General features: G+C 33.8%; 1 protein-coding gene and 1 pseudogene across 2 annotated transcripts in view; one reads left to right on the top strand and one right to left on the bottom strand.

The window, feature by feature from the left end:
- Positions 1–263: 263 nt before the first annotated feature.
- Positions 264–4,488, top strand: LOC144513856 (uncharacterized). Its single transcript, XM_078245052.1, has 2 exons — positions 264–412; positions 2,336–4,488. The coding sequence occupies exon 2, from the start codon at positions 2,354–2,356 to the stop codon at positions 3,233–3,235; it is 882 nt and encodes a 293-aa protein (XP_078101178.1). The 5' UTR covers positions 264–412; positions 2,336–2,353; the 3' UTR covers positions 3,236–4,488.
- A 1,918-nt stretch (positions 4,489–6,406) lies between these two features.
- The window catches only part of LOC144513857 (nephronectin-like), a 33,264-nt pseudogene continuing 14,445 nt past the window's right edge, over positions 6,407–25,225 (bottom strand). The window contains exons 11-13 of the transcript XR_013501184.1: positions 7,663–7,849; positions 7,249–7,333; positions 6,407–6,774 (exon numbers count right to left, since the gene is read on the bottom strand). The product of XR_013501184.1 is annotated as a nephronectin-like (transcript). The remainder of the gene's footprint in view (positions 6,775–7,248; positions 7,334–7,662; positions 7,850–25,225) is intronic.

Below are 25,225 nucleotides of genomic sequence, written 5' to 3'. Positions count from 1 at the left end.
TCACACGTTGGCAGCTTATTTACATCTCTTCATCATCATCATCCCTCCTCCTCCTCCTCCCCCTCCTCCTCCCCCTCCTCGTCCTCCCCCCTTCCTCCTCCCTCTTTTTCCTCCTCCTCTTTTCCTCCTCCCTCTTTTCCTCCTCCCTCTCCTCCCTCTCATCCTCCTCCTCCCTCTCCTCCCTCCCTCCCTCTTTTCCTCCTCCTTCTCCTCCCTCTCATCCTCCTCCTCCTCTTCCTCCCTGCAGAACAATCATGGTAAAACATTATTTGCCTATTGTAGTTTAGCATAAAAGTATCATAAAATCGGCCGTGAATTTGCAACATGCAAAGAAGGCGCCGCTGGACCCTGGCCTCCCTCTGAGAGACGTGTTGACGTGTTGGGGACCGTCCAGAGACCGTCGCAGGGAAGGGTGAGTGGTCCTTCATGTCCAATATTAAGACATTTATTCACTGTCAAGATGATTTCATTAGCAGCTGAACCTGAAATACTTTACTAATAGTTACTCAACAGCATTATGCTTATTTATGCTTTTGTCACTTTTTTCAATGTTTTGTTTGAAATTCATGGTCAATAAACCTAAATTATATATATATATATATATATATATATATACACACATTATACCTAATATTTGAGTTAAAAAGGCAGAAATTATGAATTATTTTGACTCAATAGTTAAGATCAAAGGATGTTGAGTGGATCACAGACTGGTTTATGTCAAAGTTTAGTCACAATACTGTTTTTTTTTTTATTCTTATTTTTTGAATAATTGACTAAAACGCCCAAATTCAATGAAAGTAGTGACCTGATCGTGTATTTAACGTATGAAGAACGTTGTAGGGAACCATCCACGTTACTTTGTTTTGAAATCTGGTTGAAAGAAACCCACATTTCTGATATAAATGTCTTTTTAAAATGGGTCAGATGAGAGTAATATGTTGTGTGATTTGGGGTGAGTGGCCCCTTAATCATTGCTCTGATTGGCCAGTACCCATTGCCTTCTTTGGTTGGATTGGTTGGCTTTAGGCATAAGGAGTGCGAGTGCTTTGGGTTAGAGTAGCGTCCAAAGACGCATTAAAGAGCTGAACAAGATCTGAAAGAACTATCAAACGTCAAAAACAGCATGGAGGGTTTTCACGACGCGTCATCAGACCAGAAGACGCCATGTTGGAGGTACTACGCATCACAACAAGTAGATCCCGAACGGCGTTAAGGAATATGGTTAATTATTGCCGTGTTTTAGGTTGTACCAATAGGTCAGACCGAGAAAAACATTTGGAATATTATCGTCTTCCAGAAGTTATTAAAAACCAGGGAGAGGAATGTCAGAAGTTATCAGAGGAAAGGAGGCGCTCAACCAGGATCTACGAGGTCATCTATGAGGTCATACAGTTAAGGTTAGGTTGATTAAAGACGTTATTGCATCACTTACTTTGGCCTTCACAACACCTTGGTCGTTGATGACTTGGTACTGCATCTCCCTCACCCATCCACACACCATCTGGTTATAAGCCTCCAAACTTTTGGAGGATTTAAGGTCTTCCCCTGTGTACGGGCTCGGTGAGAACACCAGGTAGGGGACTATATCGGGATATGCAACTGAAGGAAGAATCAGGGTCGCCATGGGTCCAAGAAGAGGGAGCCGACTGTTAGGGTGCAGATCCAGTAAACTGTCATTTCTCAAAATATCGTGTCTTTTTTGTGGTCCAAGTCCTTCCATGCCTTTGCATCTTGGATGCGTTTTGATGAGCTTTTCTGTTGTTTAGACATAAAGTATTAAAGTATCCAAAGTGCACAATACTCCATTACTCCATTCAGTTGTTTTCCAGGTTCCCGCCCAGAACGTGACGTCGGTGAAAACCCTCCATTGCTAGCATGAGGCAGAGTAGGGCGGACCATGCCTTCGCCATCCTAGGAAACAATGCAAAGCAAATGTCCGTCCCCACAGTTGTTGTATTACTCACTGTTCAAATTACTGTGGCTATTGGGGGGGTCCGACCCCCCTAGATGAGACTTGGACCCTCCCAAAAGGGATAAAAATAATAGTTGGAGGGGGTACTGAAAAAAATGTAATAAACTACAATATTAGCCTATCCAAAATGGTATGTATGCAAATGCAGTATTACCATCACATACTACCAATTCAGGAAATAAACTAATGAAATACGATGTTCAAACCCTCCCTCCCCGTTGGGCTGTACCATTTCTCTGACTGTGTTCTTTGCTATGGTCAGTGCTACCAACTTAGCGAGTTTTCAGACCCCCCTTAGTGACTTTTATCACTGATTACTCTGATATTTATCCTTCCTCTCCCTCTGCTCCTCTTCCTCAGGCCGTCCTAACAACAGACATGTCCATCAACTCCTCTTCCACCAACGCCACCCTCGACCTTTTGTACCACTGCTTTGACGTTCCCATCACGTTCTTTATCTCCGTTGCCTTTACCGCCACCAAATTCCTCCTCTTCGTCCCTCTCTTCATCCTCGTCCTCCACGTGGGTCAGCAGCGACGACGACGGCGGCGGCGGCATCCCTCCGTCACGACGAGCCACTCGGACGTCTTCACCTTCCACATGGCTGCCGTGGAGCTGATCAGTGTGTTGGGCTCCTGTTTCTTCTGCTGCGTGTTTTACTCAGATCTCCCACAGATGAAAATCGTGGGTTTCTATGCGCTACACATCGTTTTCCCCGGACAGATTCTGTTTCATACTCTCACCTGCGTTGAGCGCTACCTGGCTGTCGTTCACCCCGTCACTTACCTGGGGCTGAAACAGTCGGGGGGGGTCAGGATCAGGAACATGAGCTGCGGGTGTGTCTGGCTGCTGTGCTTTGGATGGAGCGGTGTGATAGCTCTTTATATGCCCGAGTTACCCGTCGTTCCATTTCTCAGCCTCTTGGTTTTCTCCTTATCGGTCGTCTCTTTCTGCAGCCTTTCTGTTCTCTGCGTTCTGATTCGTCCAGGGCCGGGGGAAGTAGGCGGGGACAGGGAGCGGGTTGACCAATCAAAGCAGAGGGCTTTCTGCACCATCATGGCCATCCTGGGAGTGCTGTTGCTGATGTTTGCGGTGTATCTCGGCGGTTCTGCGTTGTACGCTGCGTCACTTTTGAGCTACGCTGACGGCTGCGTGGCGATGTCGTCCGCACTCTGGTTAAATCTGCCCAACAGTCTGGTGTTACCGCTGCTGTTCCTACACCGGGCGGGAAAACTAGAGTGTTGTTCCAACGCTGAGTGACTTCAAGATAAAGTCTAGATCAACTTCAGACCAAAAGATTCATTTTTCATTTTAAAACGTCACAGGGGAAACTGGCAGCGCTCTGAACTGGCCCGTCTCAGCTCGACTCTAACAGATAGTCAATCAGAGAACACCTTCTCACTTTCATCTCTACTAGAAATTAGGGATGCACCGAATCCAGATTTTTGGGGTTCGAGATTCTCGATATGATGATTTTCGATATGGGGTTGTTCACGTGGCCAGGGTAGCTCAGTCGGTAGAGCGGGCGCACGTATGCAGAGGTTCATGCCTCCACGCAGAAGGTCTGGGGTTCGTGTCCGACCTGGGACGATTTCCTGCATGTCTTCGCCCCCCCTCTCCCTCTTTCATTGCTTTCCTATCATTAAAGGCAGAAATGCCCGAAAAATAATCTAGATAATAATATCGTTCATATGCTAAAAATATCCTTAATCCCATATGGAATGGTAATGCTTGAAAGTTATGTTTTCTCCCATTGAAGATACAGTGGAGAGCTATGATTATAAAAGCTGTAATCCTCTAGATAGAAAGGCCATCTTGGACTTACATTGAAGCTTGTAAACTTGGGAAGTTTTTCATGTACATTTGAGGCATTGATATGTATAATAACATGCTTAAATTATCACTTTTGATGACACTTTGTCAGGCGGACAGACATTTCTTTTGTCTTTTGGGGTATGTTGAGGGTGATATTTGACAGCAAAAGGCAGCAATCCCCAGAATATTTGTCTGCTAGTTTCCCCCTATGTGTCAGGATACACCATGCAACATTTTAGGGTTATATGACCATGTATGTAGCTGCAGTACTTTTTTAATATTCACAATTACATCATTCCTCGGGATCCCCCAGTCGGAGCTGGTTCATGTGGTCCAGGAAAGGGAAGTTTGGGGTCCCCTGCTGGAGCTGCTCCCCCCGCGACCCGACCCCGGATAAGCGGACGAAGATGGATGGATCATTCCGCCAAAAGCTTTTTGGCCCCTGAGACCAAACGGGGCCGAGTTGGGGGTGGTCGTTATCAACTTGTGATGGCCCAAGGTATAAGATAATAAGAAATAATAGTGGAAAAAAAGGTAGCAAAAAACATCCTGAGGAGTGGACCTGGCCCCCGGCCTATTTCCATTGTTAATATGGACTTAAAAACAGTTCTGAAATGCAAAATAATAGGTTAATTGTGATAAAACATGCGATTAATCGCGATTAACTATAGACGTTCAGCGATGTAATCGTTTGACAGCCCTACTATATATATATATATATATATATATATATATATATATATATATATATATATATATATATATATATATATACTTACATTGTTTGTTCTGTTTAACCTGTTTAACTTATTTTAGAGAATGTGTGACGTGCTCCTACAACACCAAAACATATTCCTTGTATGTGTAAAAAACGTACCTGGCAATAAAGCTTTTCTGATTTCATGAAGTGCCGTGAGACTGGATCGTCTGAACATAGTCCTACTGAGAGATCCAGAGAGAGCTGTGTGGAGCTGATGGTCTTAATTAGCTTTGTAGCGACTCATTTAACATCGGGTTGAACGTAACGGACGCTCATTAATATTAAAAAGTTACGCACTAAAGCCCTAAGTTACCAGTCGCTCCTCATTCATTAATACAGTAACTAATACGTGTTCGTTACTTGTTTTTGTCTCATCTTGTGTGTTTTTGCCTGATATTTATCTGTGAAAAACGCTCTTTAAATCATTGTCGTTCCTCATGTCGCTCCTGTTTTCTTCCAGCAGGGGGCGGCCTCGCGTCGTTTCATTTCATATCTTTATTTATTTACTCTGGGAATGGGAATCAAAGCTGCCGAGCAGGGACAGAGACAGAAGCACATCTAAGAGTCATAGGCACCCCCCTCCTCCCCCCCCCAAAAAAAAAATAAAAAAAATAAACCTCCTCATCCAGTATTAACTGAAGTAGTTAACTGTCGACACAACACAGTAACGTGAGCTGTTTAAATCAGCTGATGCATGGTTCAACCTGCTGGTGTTCAGACGGGGGGGGGGGGTTACTCTGTAAGGACAGACAGGTTAACAAGCAGGGCTGTAACACACACATACACACACCTGACAGACACACAAATACAGCACACACATACACACACACCTGACAGACACACAACAGAGGAGACTTCTGGTCTATTCCCCCCCGTAGCTCTGTTGTGTAAATGTGGAGAGCTGTCAGTAGAGAAGAACTAATGTTAGCCTCCTGCTAGCGTTAGCACCCAACAGGCTGAAACAGGGCAGGTTTAAACCTGTTTTAGCCTCTAAACAGGCTCTAAATGTCTTTACCAGAGCTCCCCATGTGCAGTGATTCCTTCTGAGGGAACACAGGGACTCTGACTGGAATATTGGATTGTATGAGTTCGACAATCGACTAGTGTGGACTTGACTGGAAAACAGGAAATAAACAGAGCTATGTGCTGGCTGGATTAACAACGTTTATGTCTTTCTGTCACATCTCCAGCAGTCAGAGTCCCTGTGTTCCCTCAGAAGGAATCACTGCACATGGGGAGCTCTGGTAATGACATTTAGAGCCTGTTTAGAGGCTAAAAACATGTTTAAATCTGCCCTGTTTCAGCCTGTTGGGTGCTAACGCCAGCAGGTGTAGGCAGCACCGATTGGTTTTGTCTTTGTTGCTGCTGACAGCTCTCCACATTTACACACAGAGCTACGTGTCGTGTACGAAATCGACCGGAGTTCTCCTTTAATGTAGAAAAAAGCAACAAAAAACGTTAAAAAAAGGGCAAAAAGTCATCAGAAAAAAAAAATGATGGGGGAGCCTGGATGGCTCGCCTGGTGGGGCGTGCGTCCCATGTACAGGGGCTCAGTCCTTGTAGCAGCGGCCGGGGGTTCGACTCTGACTTGCGGCCCTTTGCTGCATGTCCTCCCCCCCCCTCTCTCTCTCTCCTTTCACATCTTCAGCTGTCCTATATAATAAAGGCCTAAAATACCCCAAAAAATAATACTAATTAACTGATGAATGGATAATCACTGTAATACTGTTAGAATATACATGTTTAAATAGCTTCATCAACAGGAAGTGATGTCACCTGTCAATCAAACAGTGTGGGCGGGACGGACAGCCGTCAGAGTCAGTACACTTTAAAAACCTGCAAGTAAACACGGCAAATAAGGAAGAGGCAGATGTTTTATTTAAAATGTCACAAATTAATGGACGACTTTATCATGTCAGTGTTTATGAAAAATATATAATACAAACAAATACAAAATCACATAAAAACTGCACGTACTTAAACAGATTGAAGTGACAAAAAGGACTCATCTGGTCTTTGAACAGATATTTACACACGTGGGAAACATCTGGAAGATGATGAAATACATCGATGTTCACAATATTACAACAACAAAGATCTCAGAAGTGGAATTACTGTCAATGTTCAGTTCAGTCTGTCATCGACACACGCCCGGTCTCAGGGTGACATCATCAACGGCCATCTGTCCTCGCCGTCCTTTCCTCCGCTCGGCCTTCAACAACACCTGCACACACAGACACAAACACACACACACACACATATACATACACACACACAGGCGCACAGACAAACACATACATACACACAGACACACACACACACACACAGACACACACACATATACATACTCACAGACACACACACGCACACATACATACACACAGACACATGCACACACACACACACAGACACACACACGCACACACACACATACGCACACACACACATACACGCACACACACACACACAAACACACATACATACAGACACACACAGGCGCACACACGCACACATACATACACACAGACACATGCACACACACACACAGACACACACACGCACACACACATGCACACATACATACACACACACACACACACACAGATATATGTACATAAATAAATGAATACGTGAAAATAACTGAATTCTACTAATTATTCTTATGTCCAACATTAAGTCAAGTGTTTGTGTGTCTCACCTTGTCCAGAGAGTGCGTCGCCAAGGTAACTTGCGTGTGTCTCCATCCGTGTCCACCAGTCCGGCTCCAGAGGGCGGAGCTGTACCTGCAACAGCCAATCAGGAACAAGACGTCACACCGGTGATTCCAACGTTAAGTTCAAGTAAGATAGAAAAATATGCTGTTTGTTTAAAAAAAAAAAAAGTTGCAATATTTTGAGAAAAAAAGATTATTAAGCGGATTATTAATTTCCAAAAAAAGTCTTCCGAAAAAAGTCTGAATATTTTTAGAATTTTTCTTCCGAATTTAACAAACTATATCGAATATTTTGAGGCAAAAAATTCTACATTTTAGAAAAATGTGAGCACCTAAAAATAGAGCCCCTAAAACGGAGCCGGTGTTGTTGATGATGAGATGAATAATGAACTCTGGAACCTTTGGTGTTGTCCCGTTTCCCGAACAAACAGCTGCAGCACGCCCACGTGATGCCCCGTCAGCCAATGGGAGAAGGAGAAACACAGATCACCGTGGCTCCAGGGCGGGACTATTTGGACGGCCAGTCGAGCTCCGAGGATGCTCCTTTGTCCCGCCTTCAGCTCGGGGACCGAAAGGTAACGCCCACCTGAGAAACAACGTTATTATACTGGTGTTGACTAAACTGTAAGGGTCAAATTAGAGTATAGCATGTCGAAAAAATCCCAAAAAGGTCATAGTACAGAATGCCGAAAAAAAGTTATAGTATAGAATGCCGAAAAAATTCATTGTATAGTATGTCGAAAAAAATCACAAAAAAAGTTATAGTATAGAATGCCGAAAAAAAATCACAAAAAAAGTCATAGTATATCGAAAAAAAGTCCTAGTATAGTATGTCGAAAAAATCACAAAAAAGTCATAATATAGTATATCGAAAAAAAGTCATAGTATAGTATGCCGAAAAAAAGTCAGTGTAGTATGTCGAAAAAAAGTCATAGTACAGAATGCAGAAAAAAATCACAAAGTAAGTGATAGTATAGAATATCGAAAAAAAGTCATAGTATAGATTGTCGAAAAAAAGTCATAGTATAGAATGCCGAAAAAAAGTCATAGTATAGTATCTCGAAAAAAAGTCATAGTATAGTATGTCGAAAAATAGTCATAGTATAGAATGTCGAAAAAAAGTCAGTGTAGTATGCCGAAAAAAATCACAAAAAAGTCATAGTATAGTATGCCGAAAAAAAGTCAGTGTAGTATGTCGAAAAAAATCCCAAAATAAGTGATAGTATAGTATGTCGAAAAAAAAGTCATAGTATAGAATGTCAGAAAAAAAGTCATAGTATAGTATGTCGAAAAAAAATGACAAAAAAAGTCATAGTATAGAATGCCGACGAAAATGATAAAAAAAGTCATAGTATAGTATATCGAAAAAAAAGTCATAGTATAGTATGCCGAAAAAAAGTCATAGTACAGAATGCCGAAAAAAATCCCAAAAAAGTCATAGTATAGTATGTCGAAAAAAAGTCATAGTATAGAATGCCGACGAAAATGACAAAAAAAGTCATAGTATAGAATGGCGACGAAAAATGACAAAAAAAGTCATAGTATAGAATGCCGACGAAAATGACAAAAAAAGTCATAGTATAGTATGTCGAAAAAAAAGTCATAGTATAGTATGTCGAAAAAAAAGTCATAGTATAGTATGTCGAAAAAAAAGTCATAGTATAGTATGTCGAAAAAAAAGTCATAGTATAGTATGTCGAAAAAAAGTCATAGTATAGTATGTCGAAAAAAAAGTCATAGTATAGTATGTCGAAAAAAAGTCATAGTATAGTATGTCGAAAAAAAAGTCATAGTATAGTATGTCGAAAAAAAAGTCATAGTATAGTATGTCGAAAAAAAGTCATAGTATAGTATGTCGAAAAAAAGTCATAGTATAGTATGTCGAAAAAAAAGTCATAGTATAGTATGTCGAAAAAAAGTCATAGTATAGTATGTCGAAAAAAAAGTCATAGTATAGTATGTCGAAAAAAAGTCATAAAAAAAAGTCATAGTATAGTATGTCGAAAAAAAAGTCATAGTATAGTATATCGAAAAAAAAGTCATAGTATAGAATGTCGAAAAAAAGTCATAGTCATAGTATAGTATGTCGAAAAAAAAGTCATAGTATAGTATGTCGAAAAAAAAGTCATAGTATAGTATGTCGAAAAAAAAGTCATAGTCATAGTATAGTATGTCGAAAAAAAAGTCATAGTATAGAATGTCGAAAAAAAAGTCATAGTATAGTATGTCGAAAAAAAATCACAAAAAAAGTCATAGTATAGTATGTCGAAAAAAATGACAAAAAAAGTCATAGTATAGTATGTCGAAAAAAAGTCATAAAAAAGTCATAGTATAGTATGTCGAAAAAAAAGTCATAGTATAGTATGTCGAAAAAAAAGTCATAGTATAGAATGTCGAAAAAAAAGTCATAGTATAGAATGTCGAAAGAAAAATCATAAAAAAAGTCATAGTATAGTATGTCGAAAAAAAGTCATAGTATAGTATGTCGAAAAAAAGTCATAAAAAAGTCATAGTATAGTATATCGAAAAAAAAGTCATAGTATAGTATGTCGAAAAAAAGTCATAGTATAGTATGTCGAAAAAAAAGTCATAGTATAGTATGTCGAAAAAAAAGTCATAGTATAGTATGTCGAAAAAAAGTCACAAAAAAAGTCATAGTATAGTATGTCGAAAAAAAAGTCATAGTATAGTATGTCGAAAAAAAAGTCATAGTATAGAATGTCGAAAAAAAGTCATAAAAAAGTCATAGTATAGTATGTCGAAAAAAAAGTCATAGTATAGTATGTCGAAAAAAAAGTCATAGTATAGTATGTCGAAAAAAATCACAAAAAAAAGTCATAGTATAGTATGTCGAAAAAAAAGTCATAGTATAGTATGTCGAAAAAAAAGTCATAGTATAGTATGTCGAAAAAAATCACAAAAAAAGTCATAGTATAGTATGTCGAAAAAAAAGTCATAGTATAGTATGTCGAAAAAAATCACAAAAAAAGTCATAGTATAGTATGTCGAAAAAAAGTCACAAAAAAAGTCATAGTATAGTATGTCGAAAAAAAGTCATAGTCATAGTATAGTATGTCGAAAAAAAGTCATAGTATAGTATGTCGAAAAAAAAGTCATAGTATAGTATGTCGAAAAAAAGTCATAGTATAGTATGTCGAAAAAAAAGTCATAGTATAGAATGTCGAAAAAAAAGTCATAGTATAGTATGTCGAAAAAAAAGTCATAGTATAGTATGTCGAAAAAAAAGTCACAAAAAAAGTCATAGTATAGTATGTCGAAAAAAAGTCAAAAAAAAGTCATAGTATAGTATGTCGAAAAAAAAGTCATAGTATAGTATGTCGAAAAAAAAGTCATAGTATAGTATGTCGAAAAAAAATCACAAAAAAAGTCATAGTATAGTATGTCGAAAAAAAAGTCATAGTCATAGTATAGTCTGAAAAAAAAGTCATAGTATAGTATGTCGAAAAAAAAGTCATAGTATAGTATGTCGAAAAAAAAGTCATAAAAAAGTCATAGTATAGTATGTCGAAAAAAAAGTCATAGTATAGAATGTCGAAAAAAAAGTCAAAAAAAAGTCATAGTATAGTATGTCGAAAAAAAAGTCATAGTATAGTATGTCGAAAAAAAGTCATAGTATAGTATGTCGAAAAAAAAGTCATAAAAAAGTCATAGTATAGTATGTCGAAAAAAAAGTCATAGTATAGTATGTCGAAAAAAAGTCATAAAAAAAGTCATAGTATAGTATGTCGAAAAAAAAGTCATAGTATAGTATGTCGAAAAAAAAGTCATAGTATAGTATGTCGAAAAAAAAGTCATAGTATAGTATGTCGAAAAAAAAGTCATAGTATAGTATGTCGAAAAAAAAGTCATAAAAAAGTCATAGTATAGTATATCGAAAAAAAAGTCATAGTATAGTATGTCGAAAAAAAAGTCATAGTATAGTATGTCGAAAAAAAAGTCATAGTATAGTATGTCGAAAAAAAAGTCATAGTATAGTATGTCGAAAAAAAAGTCATAGTATAGTATGTCGAAAAAAAAGTCATAGTATAGTATGTCGAAAAAAAGTCATAAAAAAAGTCATAGTATAGTATGTCGACAAAAAAAAGTCATAGTATAGTATGTCGAAAAAAAATCACAAAAAAAGTCATAGTATAGTATGTCGAAAAAAAAGTCATAGTATAGTATGTCGAAAAAAAAGTCATAGTATAGTATGTCGAAAAAAAAGTCATAAAAAAGTCATAGTATAGTATGTCGAAAAAAAAGTCATAGTATAGTATGTCGAAAAAAAAGTCATAGTATAGTATGTCGAAAAAAAGTCATAAAAAAGTCATAGTATAGTATGTCGAAAAAAAAGTCATAGTATAGTATGTCGAAAAAAAAGTCATAGTATAGAATGTCGAAAAAAAAGTCATAGTATAGTATGTCGAAAAAAAAGTCATAGTATAGTATGTCGAAAAAAAAGTCATAGTATAGTATGTCGAAAAAAAAGTCATAGTATAGTATGTCAAAAAAAGTCACAAAAAAGTCATAGTATAGTATGTCGAAAAAAAAGTCATAGTATAGTATGTCGAAAAAAAAGTCATAGTATAGTATGTCGAAAAAAAGTCATAAAAAAGTCATAGTATAGTATGTCGAAAAAAAGTCATAAAAAAAGTCATAGTATAGTATGTCGAAAAAAAGTCATAGTATAGTATGTCGAAAAAAAAGTCATAGTATAGTATGTCGAAAAAAAAAGTCATAAAAAAGTCATAGTATAGTATGTCGAAAAAAAAGTCACAAAAAAGTCATAGTATAGTATGTCGAAAAAAAAGTCATAGTATAGTATGTCGAAACAAAAGTCATAGTATAGTATGTCGAAAAAAATAACAAAAAAAGTCATAGTATAGTATGTCGAAAAAAAAGTCATAGTATAGAATGTCGAAACAAAAAAAAAGTCATAGTATAGTATGTCGAAAAAAAGTCATAGTATAGTATGTCGAAAAAAAAGTCATAGTATAGTATGTCGAAAAAAAGTCATAAAAAAGTCATAGTATAGTATGTCGAAAAAAAAGTCATAGTATAGTATGTCGAAAAAAAGTCATAGTATAGAATGTCGAAAAAAAAGTCATAGTATAGTATGTCGAAAAAAAGTCATAAAAAAGTCATAGTATAGTATGTCGAAAAAAATCACAAAAAAAGTCATAGTATAGTATGTCGAAAAAAAGTCATAGTATAGTATGTCGAAAAAAAAGTCATAGTATAGAATGTCGAAAAAAATCACAAAAAAAAGTCATAGTATAGAATGTCGAAAAAAAAGTCATAGTATAGTATGTCGAAAAAAAGTCATAGTATAGAATGTCGAAAAAAATCAAAAAAAGTCATAGTATAGTATGTCGATATAGTACGAAAAAAAGTCATAGTATAGTATGTCGAAAAAAAGTCACAAAAAAAGTCATAGTATAGTATGTCGAAAAAAAAGTCATAGTATAGTATGTCGAAAAAAAGTCACAAAAAAAGTCATAGTATAGAATGTCTGTATTTGTGTACATACACTAATCTGCTCTGTGTTGTGGACCTTTTCTCTCTATTTTTCTGCAGGTGATCCTGTGTGTAATGGTTGTTCCAGAGATATTCCCCGGGAATAAACAGACAATCTTGCAAACCCCCTTCTTGAGTACTTCGCTGGTCCTACAGTTACAGCCTCCGAGCTCTCTGACGTCTCATCCCTCCAGCCAGACAGCCATGAAATGTTTTCATATGAAATGTAGTAGATTTGCTTTTATTAAATACGATTGTTTTGTGGTTTGTATCCTATCATGTACTCGACTCTACTAATCTACTTGACTTGAAGGTTTAATGAGACACAGGAATATTTAAAACTTCTCAATATAACAGCCCGTGTTCGGTGCTGGAGGAGATTATTGGGAGCTGGGAATTTCTTTATTTCAGCATTGGATTGCTGTTTTTGAAGTATTTTGAGCAATGTTTTCATGTGTTCTTTGTTTCACGAAAATAAAAGTCACACAATGCCTCCAGCGTGACGTATTCAACATATACTATGACTTCTTTTCAACATACTTTACTATGCTTTTTAGTCCACTTTTTCGACATACTATTGTTAGGTCCTGTAGTTCTAGGGGTATCAGGACATTAACATAAACCAGATGTAATTGGTATTTTGAAAGGATATTTATTTAGAATAAGGCAAACAGAACTCACAACGGAAATATGGGCCGATGGGTGCTGAGGAAATCAATAAAGGAATATAACAAAAAGAGATCCTCAAAATACACTATACTATGACTATTATTCCGTTTAATTTGTGTTAGAATAATGTAATTTATCGAATGATAGACAGAGACCACTGAAGATAAATGAAAGTTAATTTTACTTGAGAACCCAACAAGGAGGCAGTCTCCGCACTACAGAATAGTACAGCCAGTGACCTAACATAATACATAATAAATGTAATAAATCATGATACACAGTAGATGTCGTCAGTTGTGATGACGTCTGCCCTATCAGCATGTATGCCCTCAGGAACACACCGTGCTCAGACAAGGACACGCAATGGCTCCATGCAAACAGTTAATAACAACAAGAGAGAGAGTATGTCAATCATACTATAATATGACTTTCTTATACTTTTTCGACATACTATACTATGACTTTTTTTCGTATGCGACATACTATACTATGACTTTTTTATATGACTTTTTTTCGACATACTATACTATGACTTTTTTTTCCACTTTTTTTCGATATACTATACTATGACTTTTTTTTCATACTATGACTTTTTTTCGACATACTATACTATGACTTTTTTTTCGACATACTATACTATGACTTTTTTTTCGACATACTATACTATGACTTTTTTTTCGATATACTATACTAGGATTTGTTTTCTACATACTATGCTATGATTTGTTTTCTACATACTATGCTATGACTTTTTTTTCGATATACTATACTTTGACTTTTTTTCAATATACTATACTATGACTTTTTTTCGACATACTATACTAGTACTTTTTTTTCGACATACTATACTATGACTTTTTTTTCGACATACTATACTATGACTTTTTTTTTCGACATACTATACTATGACTTTTTTTTCGATATACTATACTATGACTTTTTTTTCGACATACTATACTATGACTTTTTTTTCGACATACTATACTATGACTTTTTTTTCGACATACTATACTATGACTTTTTTTTCGACATACTATACTATGACTTTTTTTTCGATATACTATGACTTTTTTTTCGACATACTATACTATGACTTTTTTTTCGACATACTATACTATGACTTTTTTTTTAGACATTCTATACTATGACTTTTTTTCGACATACTATACTAGGACTTTTTTCGACATAGTATACTATGATTTGTTTTCTACATACTATACTAGGACTTTTTTTCGATATAGTATGATTTTTTTCGACATACTATACTAGCAATTTTTTCGACATACTATACTATGACTTTTTTTTCGACATACTATACTATGACTTTTTTCGACATACTATACTATGACTTTTTTTTTCGACATACTATACTAGGTTTTGTTTTCGACATACTATACTATGACTTTTTTCGACATACTATACTTTGACTTTTTTTTCGATATACTATACTTTGACATTTTTTCAATATACTATACTAGGACTTTTTTTCGACATACTATACTATGACTTTTTTTTCGATATACTATACTATGACTTTTTTTTCGACATACTATACTATGACTTTTTTTTCGACATACTATACTATGACTTTTTTTCGACATACTATACTAGTACTTTTTTTTTCGACATACTATACTATGACTTTTTTTTTCGACATACTATACTATGACTTTTTTTTCGATATACTATACTATGACTTTTTTTTCGACATACTATACTATGACTTTTTTTTCGACATACTATACTATGACTTTTTTTTCGACATACTATACTATGACTTTTTTTTCGACATACTATACTAGGACTTTTTTTTCGACATACTATACTAGGACTTTTTTTTCGACATACTATACTATGACTTTTTTTTCGACATACTATACTATGACTTTTTTTTCGACATACTATACTAGGACTTTTTTTTCGACATACTATACTAGGACTTTTTTTTCGACATACTATACTATGACTTTTTTTTCGACATACTATACTATGACTTTTTTTTCGACATACTATACTATGACTTTTTTTTCGACATACTATACTATGACTTTTTTTTCGACATACTATACTATGACTTTTTTTTCGATATACTATACTATGACTTTTTTTTCGATATACTATACTATGACTTTTTTTTCGACATACTATACTATGACTTTTTTTTCGACATACTATACTATGACTTTTTTTTTCGATATACTATACTATGACTTTTTTTTCGACATACTATACTAGGACTTTTTTTTCGACATACTATACTATGACTTTTTTTTCGACATACTATACTATGACTTTTTTTTCGACATACTATACTATGACTTTTGTTTTTCGACATACTATACTATGACTTTTTTTTCGACATACTATACTATGACTTTTTTTTCGACATACTATACTATGACTTTTTTTTCGACATACTATACTATGACTTTTTTTTCGACATACTATACTAGTGACTTTTTTTTCGATATACTATACTATGACTTTTGTTTTTCGACATACTATACTATGACTTTTTTTTCGACATACTATACTATGACTTTTTTTTCGATATACTATACTATGACTTTTTTTTCGATATACTATACTATGACTTTTTTTTCGACATACTATACTATGACTTTTTTTTCGACATACTATACTATGACTTTTTTTTCGACATACTATACTATGACTTTTTTTTCGACATACTATACTATGACTTTTTTTTCGACATACTATACTAGGACTTTTTTTTCGACATACTATACTATGACTTTTGTTTTTCGACATACTATACTATGACTTTTTTTTCGACATACTATACTATGACTTTTTTTTCGATATACTATACTATGACTTTTTTTCGACATACTATACTATGACTTTTTTTTCGACATACTATACTATGACTTTTTTTTCGACATACTATACTATGACTTTTTTTTCGACATACTATACTATGACTTTTTTTTCGACATACTATACTATGACTTTTTTTTCGACATACTATACTATGACTTTTTTTTCGACATACTATACTATGACTTTTTTTTCGACATACTATACTATGACTTTTTTTTGACTTTTTTTCGACATACTATACTATGACTTTTTTTTCGACATACTATACTATGACTTTTTTTTCGACATACTATACTATGACTTTTTTTTCGACATACTATACTATGACTTTTTTTTCGACATACTATACTATGACTTTTTTTTTCGACATACTATACTATGACTTTTTTTTCGACATACTATACTATGACTTTTTTTTCGACATACTATACTATGACTTTTTTTTTCGACATACTATACTAGGACTTTTTTTTCGACATACTATACTAGGACTTTTTTTTCGACATACTATACTATGACTTTTTTTTCGACATACTATACTATGACTTTTTTTATTTTTTTTTCGACATACTATACTATGACTTTTTTTTCACTTTTTTTCGACATACTATACTATGACTTTTTTTTCGACATACTATACTATGACTTTTTTTTCGACATACTATACTATGACTTTTTTTATTTTTTTCGACATACTATACTATGACTTTTTTTTATTTTTTTCGACATACTATACTATGACTTTTTTTTCGACATACTATACTATGACTTTTTTTCGACTTTTTTCGACATACTATACTATGACTATGACTTTTTTTCGACATACTATACTATGACTTTTTTTGATTTTTTTCGACATACTATACTATGACTTTTTTTCGACATACTATACTATGACTTTTTTTTCGACATACTATACTATGACTTTTTTTGATTTTTTTCGACATACTATACTATGACTTTTTTCATTTTTTTCGACATACTATACTATGACTTTTTTTCGACATACTATACTATGACTTTTTTTCGACATACTATACTATGACTTTTTTTCGACATACTATACTATGACTTTTTTTTCGACATACTATACTATGACTTTTTTTCGACATACTATACTATGACTTTTTTTCGACATACTATACTATGACTATACTTTTTTTTCGACATACTATACTATGACTTTTTTTCGACATACTATACTATGACTTTTTTATCGACTTTTTTTCGACATACTATACTATGACTTTTTTTGCGACTTTTTTCACATACTATACTATGACTTTTTTTACTTTATTCAACATACTATACTATGACTTTTTTATATTTTTTCGACATACTATACTATGACTTTTTTTTACTTTTTTCGACATACTATACTATGACTTTTTTTCTGACTATACTATACTATGACTATTTTTCATGACATACTATACTATGACTTTTTTTCGACATACTATACTATGACTTTTTTATGACTTTTTTCGACATACTATACTATGACTGCAACTCATGACTTTTTTTCGACATACTATACTGTGACTTTTTTTCTATAACTTTGTACGACATACTATGACTATGACTTTTTTTATGACTTTTTTTCAACATACTATACTATGACTTTTTTTTCAAAATTTTTCGACATACTATACTATGACTTTTTTTCGACATACTATACTATGACTTTTTTCATGATTTTTTCGACATACTATACTATGACTTTTTCTATGATCGACATACTATACTATGACTATTTTATCGACTTTTTTCGACATACTATACTATGACTTTTTTTATGTTTTTTTTCGACATACTATACTATGACTTTTTTCGACATACTATACTATGACTTTTTTTATTTTTTCGACATACTATACTATGACTTTTTTTAGTTTTTTCAACATACTATACTATGACTTTTTTATGAATCGACATACTATACTATGACTTTTTTTCGACATACTATACTATGACTTTTTTCTATTTTTTTCGACATACTATACTATGACTTTTTATGACTTTTTTTCGACATACTATACTATGACTTTTTTTACTTTTTTCGACATACTATACTATGACTTTTTTTATAACTCGACATACTATACTATGACTTTTTTTATATTTTTTTCGACATACTATACTATGACTTTTTTTCGACATACTATACTATGACTTTTTATAATTTTTTTCGACATACTACATATACTATGACTATTTTATGACTTTTTTTCGACATACTATACTATGACTTTTTTTTCGACATACTATACTATGACTTTTGACTTTTTTCGACATACTATACTATGACTTTTTTTTCAAATTTTTTTGACATACTATACTATGACTTTTTCTCGACATACTATACTATGACTTTTTTTCGACATACTATACTATGACTTTTTTTCAACATACTATACTATGACTTTTTTTCAAATATACTATACTATGACTTTTTTTCAGACATACTATACTATGACTTTTTTCAAACTTTTTTCGACATACTATACTATGACTTTTTTTCACATTTTTTCGACATACTATACTATGACTTTTTTTGCACTTTTTTCGACATACTATACTATGACTTTTTTTCGACATACTATACTATGACTTTTTTATGACTTTTTTCGACATACTATACTATGACTTTTTTTCGACATACTATACTATGACTTTTTTTAAATTTTTTTCGACATACTATACTATGACTTTTTTTGACATTTTTTCGACATACTATACTATGACTTTTTTTCGACATACTATACTATGACTTTTTCAAAATTTTTTCGACATACTATACTATGACTTTTTTCATAATTTTTTCGACATACTATACTATGACTTTTTTTCGACATACTATACTATGACTTTTTTATGACTTTTTTTCGACATACTATACTATGACTTTTTTCTGACATACTATACTATGACTGACATTTTTTCGACATACTATACTATGACTTTTTTCGACATACTATACTATGACTTTTTTTCATACATTATACTACTATACTATACTTTGACTTTTTTTTCGACATACTATACTATGACTTTTTTATTACTTTTTTCGACATACTATACTATGACTTTTTTTCGACATACTATACTATGACTTTTTTTATTTTTTCGACATACTATACTATGACTTTTTTCGACATACTATACTATGACTTTTTTTTGACTGATACTATACTATGACTTTTTTATGACTTTTTTTCTGACATACTATACTATGACTTTTTTCATCACTGACATACTATACTATGACTTTTTTTCGACATACTATACTATGACTTTTTTTCATGTCGACATACTATACTATGACTTTTTTATAACTTTTTTCGACATACTATATTATGATTTTGTGTGTGTGTGTGTGTGTGAGTGTGTGTGTGTGTGTGTGTGTGTGTGTGTGTGTGTGTGTGTGTGTGTGTGTGGACAGCTGTGTGTGTGTGTGTGTGTGTGTGTGTGTGTGTGGACAGCTGTGTGTGTGTGTGTGTGTGTGTGTGTGTGTGTGTGTGCGTGCGTGTGTGCAATGTGCAGCCCTATTAATATTATTAATAACACATTTTATTCATGGGCGCCTTTCTTGATACCTATTGCGGCTGTAAGCAGTCTAAAATAGTGCTGCCGCGAGGGGCTAAACACTGAGAGATACACACTGTGACGCGCTCGAGATTGTATTGCAATGATTTTTATTCTTCTTCTTCTTCCACACGTAAAATACACTTAGCACTGCAGTTACCAAATGTAATTGTTACCTGGTGAGTAGAATAATTGCGTTAATGCAACGTAATGCATGATGCGGTCAACAGAAAGTGTTCGCTCCCAGGCTCACCCCCTCTCTGTCACTGCCCAAAAAACCCAGGTGCACATGTGAAGCAAACAAATAGATTATCACTTCCGCTCAAACCGCGATGAAAACGCCTACCACCTGCCATATAAGTGCACAACACAATAATCAACAAACAACATAAATGAGACCATAAACAACATCCAATATGTGGCTCCTACAATACCCAAGGACTACTTACATGAACAAAATACAGATGCACCAGAAAGACCACACAGAACTACAAAGCTGTAGTCTTTTAACAACTCCTACAATGGGCCAATGAGGTGGGACAAAGGAAGAACGTGTGCTTTGACGCGTGTTCTGGACTGCCAATAAATGAATGTCCATACATTGAACATCTTTCAGCTGTGACCCAAGACGGCCTGCTCACCGTAGCACCGGTAATACGGTCCATTTCATCTCTCGTTTTGTTTCATTCATCTCCTTTTAGCTCTCCCGTCGTCCTCGGGTCAAAATCTGACCCACTTTCAAAAAGTTTCTATATCAGAAATTTGGGTTTCTTTCAACCACATTTTCAAAAGAAATAACGTGGCTGGTTCCATACAACGCTCTTCAAGTTTTATTGCTTTTTATAAAAGAACATTGAAAAGTGGCTGCGTTAGCTCAGCTGGTAGAGCAGGCGCACGTATATAGGGGTTTACTCCTCGACGCAGCGGGCGCAGGTTCGACTCCTCCCTGCGGCCCTTTGCTGCATGTCGTTTCTCCCTTTTCATGTCTTCATCTGTCCTATGTAAAAAGTCCTAAAATGCCCGAAAAAATAATCTTACGCTGACATGGTAAAAAGCTGTATGCTTTCCCCCTAGCCACACACTTGCGTATATCTGGCTGTTAATCACCTTTATAATTTTCCGGATCACCCAGTGATCAAACATTAAACTCCATCTGCATTACTGTCACCAACGTGGTGTATAAACACATCAAAACACCCAGTTGCATAATGGCTCCAACGAAAGCACTGTGACTTGTTTACGAGTTTTGGTTACCTGTGGGTCTGTGAGCTGTTTCCCAGTGTAGATCTCCTTCTCTGTCAGACATCCAGTCACACAGGCCGTGATCGAAGGTACAGTGAAGCACACCAACCTCTGACACACACACACACACACACACACACACACACACACACACAGATACACAGATACACAGAGAAAAAGTCATAGTATAGAATGTCGAGAAAATCACAAAAAAGACATAGTATAGAATGCCGACGAAAATGACAAAAAAAGTCATAGTATGCCGAAAAAAAGTCATAGTATAGAATGTCGAAGAAAATCACAAAAAAGTCATAGTATAGTATATCGAAAAAAAAAGTCATAGTATAGTATGTTGAAAAAAAAGTCATAGTATAGTATGCCGAAAAAAAGTCATAGTATAGTATATCGAAAAAAAAGTCATAGTATAGTATGCCGAAACAAAGTCATAGTATAGTATATCGAAAAAAAAGTCATAGTATAGTATGTCGAAAAAAAGTCATAGTATAGTATGTCGAAAAAAGTCATAGTATAGAATGTCGAAAAAAAGTCATAGTATAGAATGTCGAAAAAGAGTCATAGTATAGTATGTCGAAAAAAAGTCATAGTATGGTAAGCCGAAAAAAGTCAGTGTAGTATGCCGAAAAAAATCACAAAAAAGTCATAGTATAGTATATCGAAAAAAAGTTATAGTATAGAATGTCGAAAAAAAATCATAGTATACTATGTCGAAAAAAAGTCATAGTATATCGAAAAAAATCACAAAGAAAGTCATAGTATAGTATGTTGAAAAAAAGTCATAGTATAGAATGCTGAAAAAAAGTCATAGGATAGAATGTCGAAGAAAATGACAAAAAGTCATAGTATGTCAAAAAAAAAGTCACAGTATAGTATCTCGAAAAAAAGACATAGTATAGTATGTTGAAAAAAAATAATAGAATAAAATGTTGGAAAAAAGTCATAGCAAAGAATGTCGAAAAAAAAGTCACAGTATAGTATCTCGAACAAAAGACATAGTATAGTATGCTGAAAAAAAGTCATAGTATAGTATGCCGAAAAAAAGTCATAGTATAGAATGCCGAAAAAAAGTCATAGTATAGTATGTCGAAAAAGAGTCATAGTATATTATGTCGAAAAAAAGTCATAGTATAGTATGTCGAAAAAAATCACATAAAAAAGTCACAGTATAGTATCTCGAACAAAAGACATAGTATAGTATGCCGAAAAAAAGTCATAGTATAGAATATCGAAAAAAAGTTATAGTATAGTATGTCGAAAAAAAGTCATAGCATAGAATGCTGAAAAAAATGACAATAAAAGTCATAGTATAGTATGTGGAAAAAAAGTCATAGTATAGAATGCCGAAAAAAATCACAAAAAAAGTCATAGTATAGTATGTCGAAAAAAAGTCATAGTATAGAATGTCGAAGAAAATCACAAAAAAAGTCATAGTATAGTATATCGAAAAAAAGTCATAGTATAGTATGCCGAAAAAAATTACCAAAAAAGTCATAGTATAGAATGTCAAGAAAATCACAAAAAAAGTCATAGTATAGTATGCCGAAAAAGTCATAGTATAGTATGTCGAAAAAAGTCATAGTATAGAATGTCTAAAAAAAGTCATAGTATAGTATGTCGAAAAAAAGTCATAGTATAGAATGCCGAGAAAAAGTCATAGTATAGTATGACGAAAAAAAAGACATAGTATAGTATGCCGAAAAAAGTCATAGTATAGAATGTCTAAAAAAAATGATAGTATAGAATGTCGAAGAAAATCACAAAAAAGTCATAGTATAACATGTCGAAAAAAAGTCATAGTATAGAATGTCGAAAAAAAGTCATAGTATAGTATGTCGAAAAAAAGTTATAGTATAAAATGTCGAAAAAAAATCACAGTATAGAATGTCGAAAAAAAATCATAGTATAGAATGTCGAAGAAAATCACAAAGAAAGTCATAGTATAGTATATTGAAAAAAAGTCATAGTATAGTATGTCGAAAAAATCATAGTATAGAATGTCGAAAAAAAATCATAGTATACTATGTCGAAAAAAAGTCATACTTTAGAATGTCGAAAAAAAGTCATAGTATAGTATGTCGAAACAAAGTCATACTTTAGAATGTCGAAAAAAAGTCATAGTATAGTATGTCGAAACAAAGTCATACTTTAGAATGTCGAAAAAAAGTCGTAGTATAGTATGTCGAAGAAAATCACAAAAAGTCATAGTATAGAATATCGAAAAAAGTCATAGTATAGTATGTCGAAAAAATCACATAAAAGTCATAGTATAGTATGTCGAAAAAAATCACATAAAAAGTCATAGTATAGTATGTCGAAAAAAAAGTCATAGTATAGTATGTCGAAAACAAAAGTCATAGTATAGAATGTCGAAAAAAAGTCATAGTATAGTATGTCGAAAAAAATGATCAATAAAAAGTCATAGTATAGTATGTCGAAAAAAAATCAATAAAAGTCATAGTATAGTATGACGAAAAAAATCACAAAAAAAAGTCATAGTATAGTATCTCGAAAAAAAGAGTATAGAATGCCGAAAAAAAGTCATAGTATAGAATGCCAAAAAAAAGTCATAGTATAGTATGACGAAAAAAAGTCATAGTATAGAATGCCAAAAAAAAGTCATAGTATCGTTTGCCGAAAAAAAGTCATAGTATAGTATGCCGAAAAAAAGTCATAGTATAGAATGCCGAAAAAAAGTCATAGTATAGTATGACGAAAAAAAAGACATAGTATAGTATCCCGAAAAAAATCATAGTATCGTTTGCCGAAAAAAAGTCATAGTATAGAATGCCGAAAAAAATCACAAAAAAGTCATAGTATAGAATGTCAAAAAAAAGTCACAGTATAGTATCTCGAACGAAAGACATAGTATAGAAGGCCGAAAAAAATAACAAAAAAGTAATATTATAGTATGCAAAAAAAAAGTCATAGTATAGAATGCCGAAAAAAAATCATAGTATAGAATGTCGAAGAAAATCACAAAAAAAGTCATAGTATAGTATATCAAAAAAAGTCATAGTATAGTATCTCGAAAAAAAGACAGTATAGAATGCCGAAAAAAATCACAAAAAAAGTCATAGTATAGAATGCCGAAAAAAAGTCATACTATAATATGTCGAAAAAAAGTCATAGTATAGTATTTCGAAAAAAAATCATAGTATAAAATGTCGAAGAAAATCACAAAAAAAGTCATAGTATAGTATATCAAAAAAAAGTCATAGTATAGTATGACGAAAAAAAGTCATAGTATAGAATGTCGAAAAAAAGTCATAGTATAGAATGTCGAAGAAAATCACAAAAAAAGTCATAGTATAGTATATCGAAAAAAAGTCATAGTATAGAATCCCGAAAAAAAGTCAAGGTATAGTATGCCGAAAAAAAGTCATAGTATAGTATGTCGAAAAAAATCACAAAAAAAGTCATAGTATAGTATATCAAAAAAAAGTCATAGTATAGTATTTCGAAAAAAAGACATAGTATAGAATGTCGAAAAAAATCACAAAAAAAGTCATAGTATAGTATGCCGACAAAAAGTCATAGTATAGTATGCCGAAAAAAAGTCATAGTATAGAATGCCGAAAAAAATTACCAAAAAAGTCATAGTATAGTATGCCGAAAAAAAGTCATAGTATAGAATCTCGAAAAAAAGTCATAGTATAGTATGCCGAAAAAAATCACAAAAAAAGTCATAGTATAGTATGCCGAAAAAAAGTCGTAATATAGAATGCCGAAAAAACCCACAAAAAAAGTCATAGTATAGAATGTCTGTATTTGTGTACATACACTAATCTGCTCTGTGTTGTGGACCTTTTCTCTCTATTTTTCTGTGTGTGATGGGCTGCAGCTGATCCTGTGTGTGTGATGGGCTGCAGCTGATCCTGTGTGTGTGATGGGCTGCAGCTGATCCTGTGTGTAATGGGCTGCAGGTGATCCTGTGTGTTATGGGCTGCAGCTGATCCTGTGTGTGATGGCTGCAGCTGCAGGTGATCCTGTGTGTGTGATGGGCTGCAGCTGATCCTGTGTGTGTGATGGGCTGCAGCTGATCCTGTGTGTAATGGGCTGCAGGTGATCCTGTGTGTGATGGGCTGCA

The sequence above is a fragment of the Sander vitreus genome, unplaced genomic scaffold (genome assembly GCF_031162955.1).
Source record: "Sander vitreus isolate 19-12246 unplaced genomic scaffold, sanVit1 ctg357_0, whole genome shotgun sequence".
Lineage (NCBI taxonomy): Eukaryota > Metazoa > Chordata > Actinopteri > Perciformes > Percidae > Sander > Sander vitreus.
Note: the sequence above shows the minus strand (reverse complement) of the source record. Positions and strands in the feature narration are given on the sequence as shown.

What these genes read in the sequence shown, in the direction of transcription:
- LOC144513856 (XM_078245052.1), top strand. Translation starts at nt 2,354, where the DNA reads ATGTCCATCAACTCCTCTTCCACCAACGCCACCCTCGACCTTTTGTAC.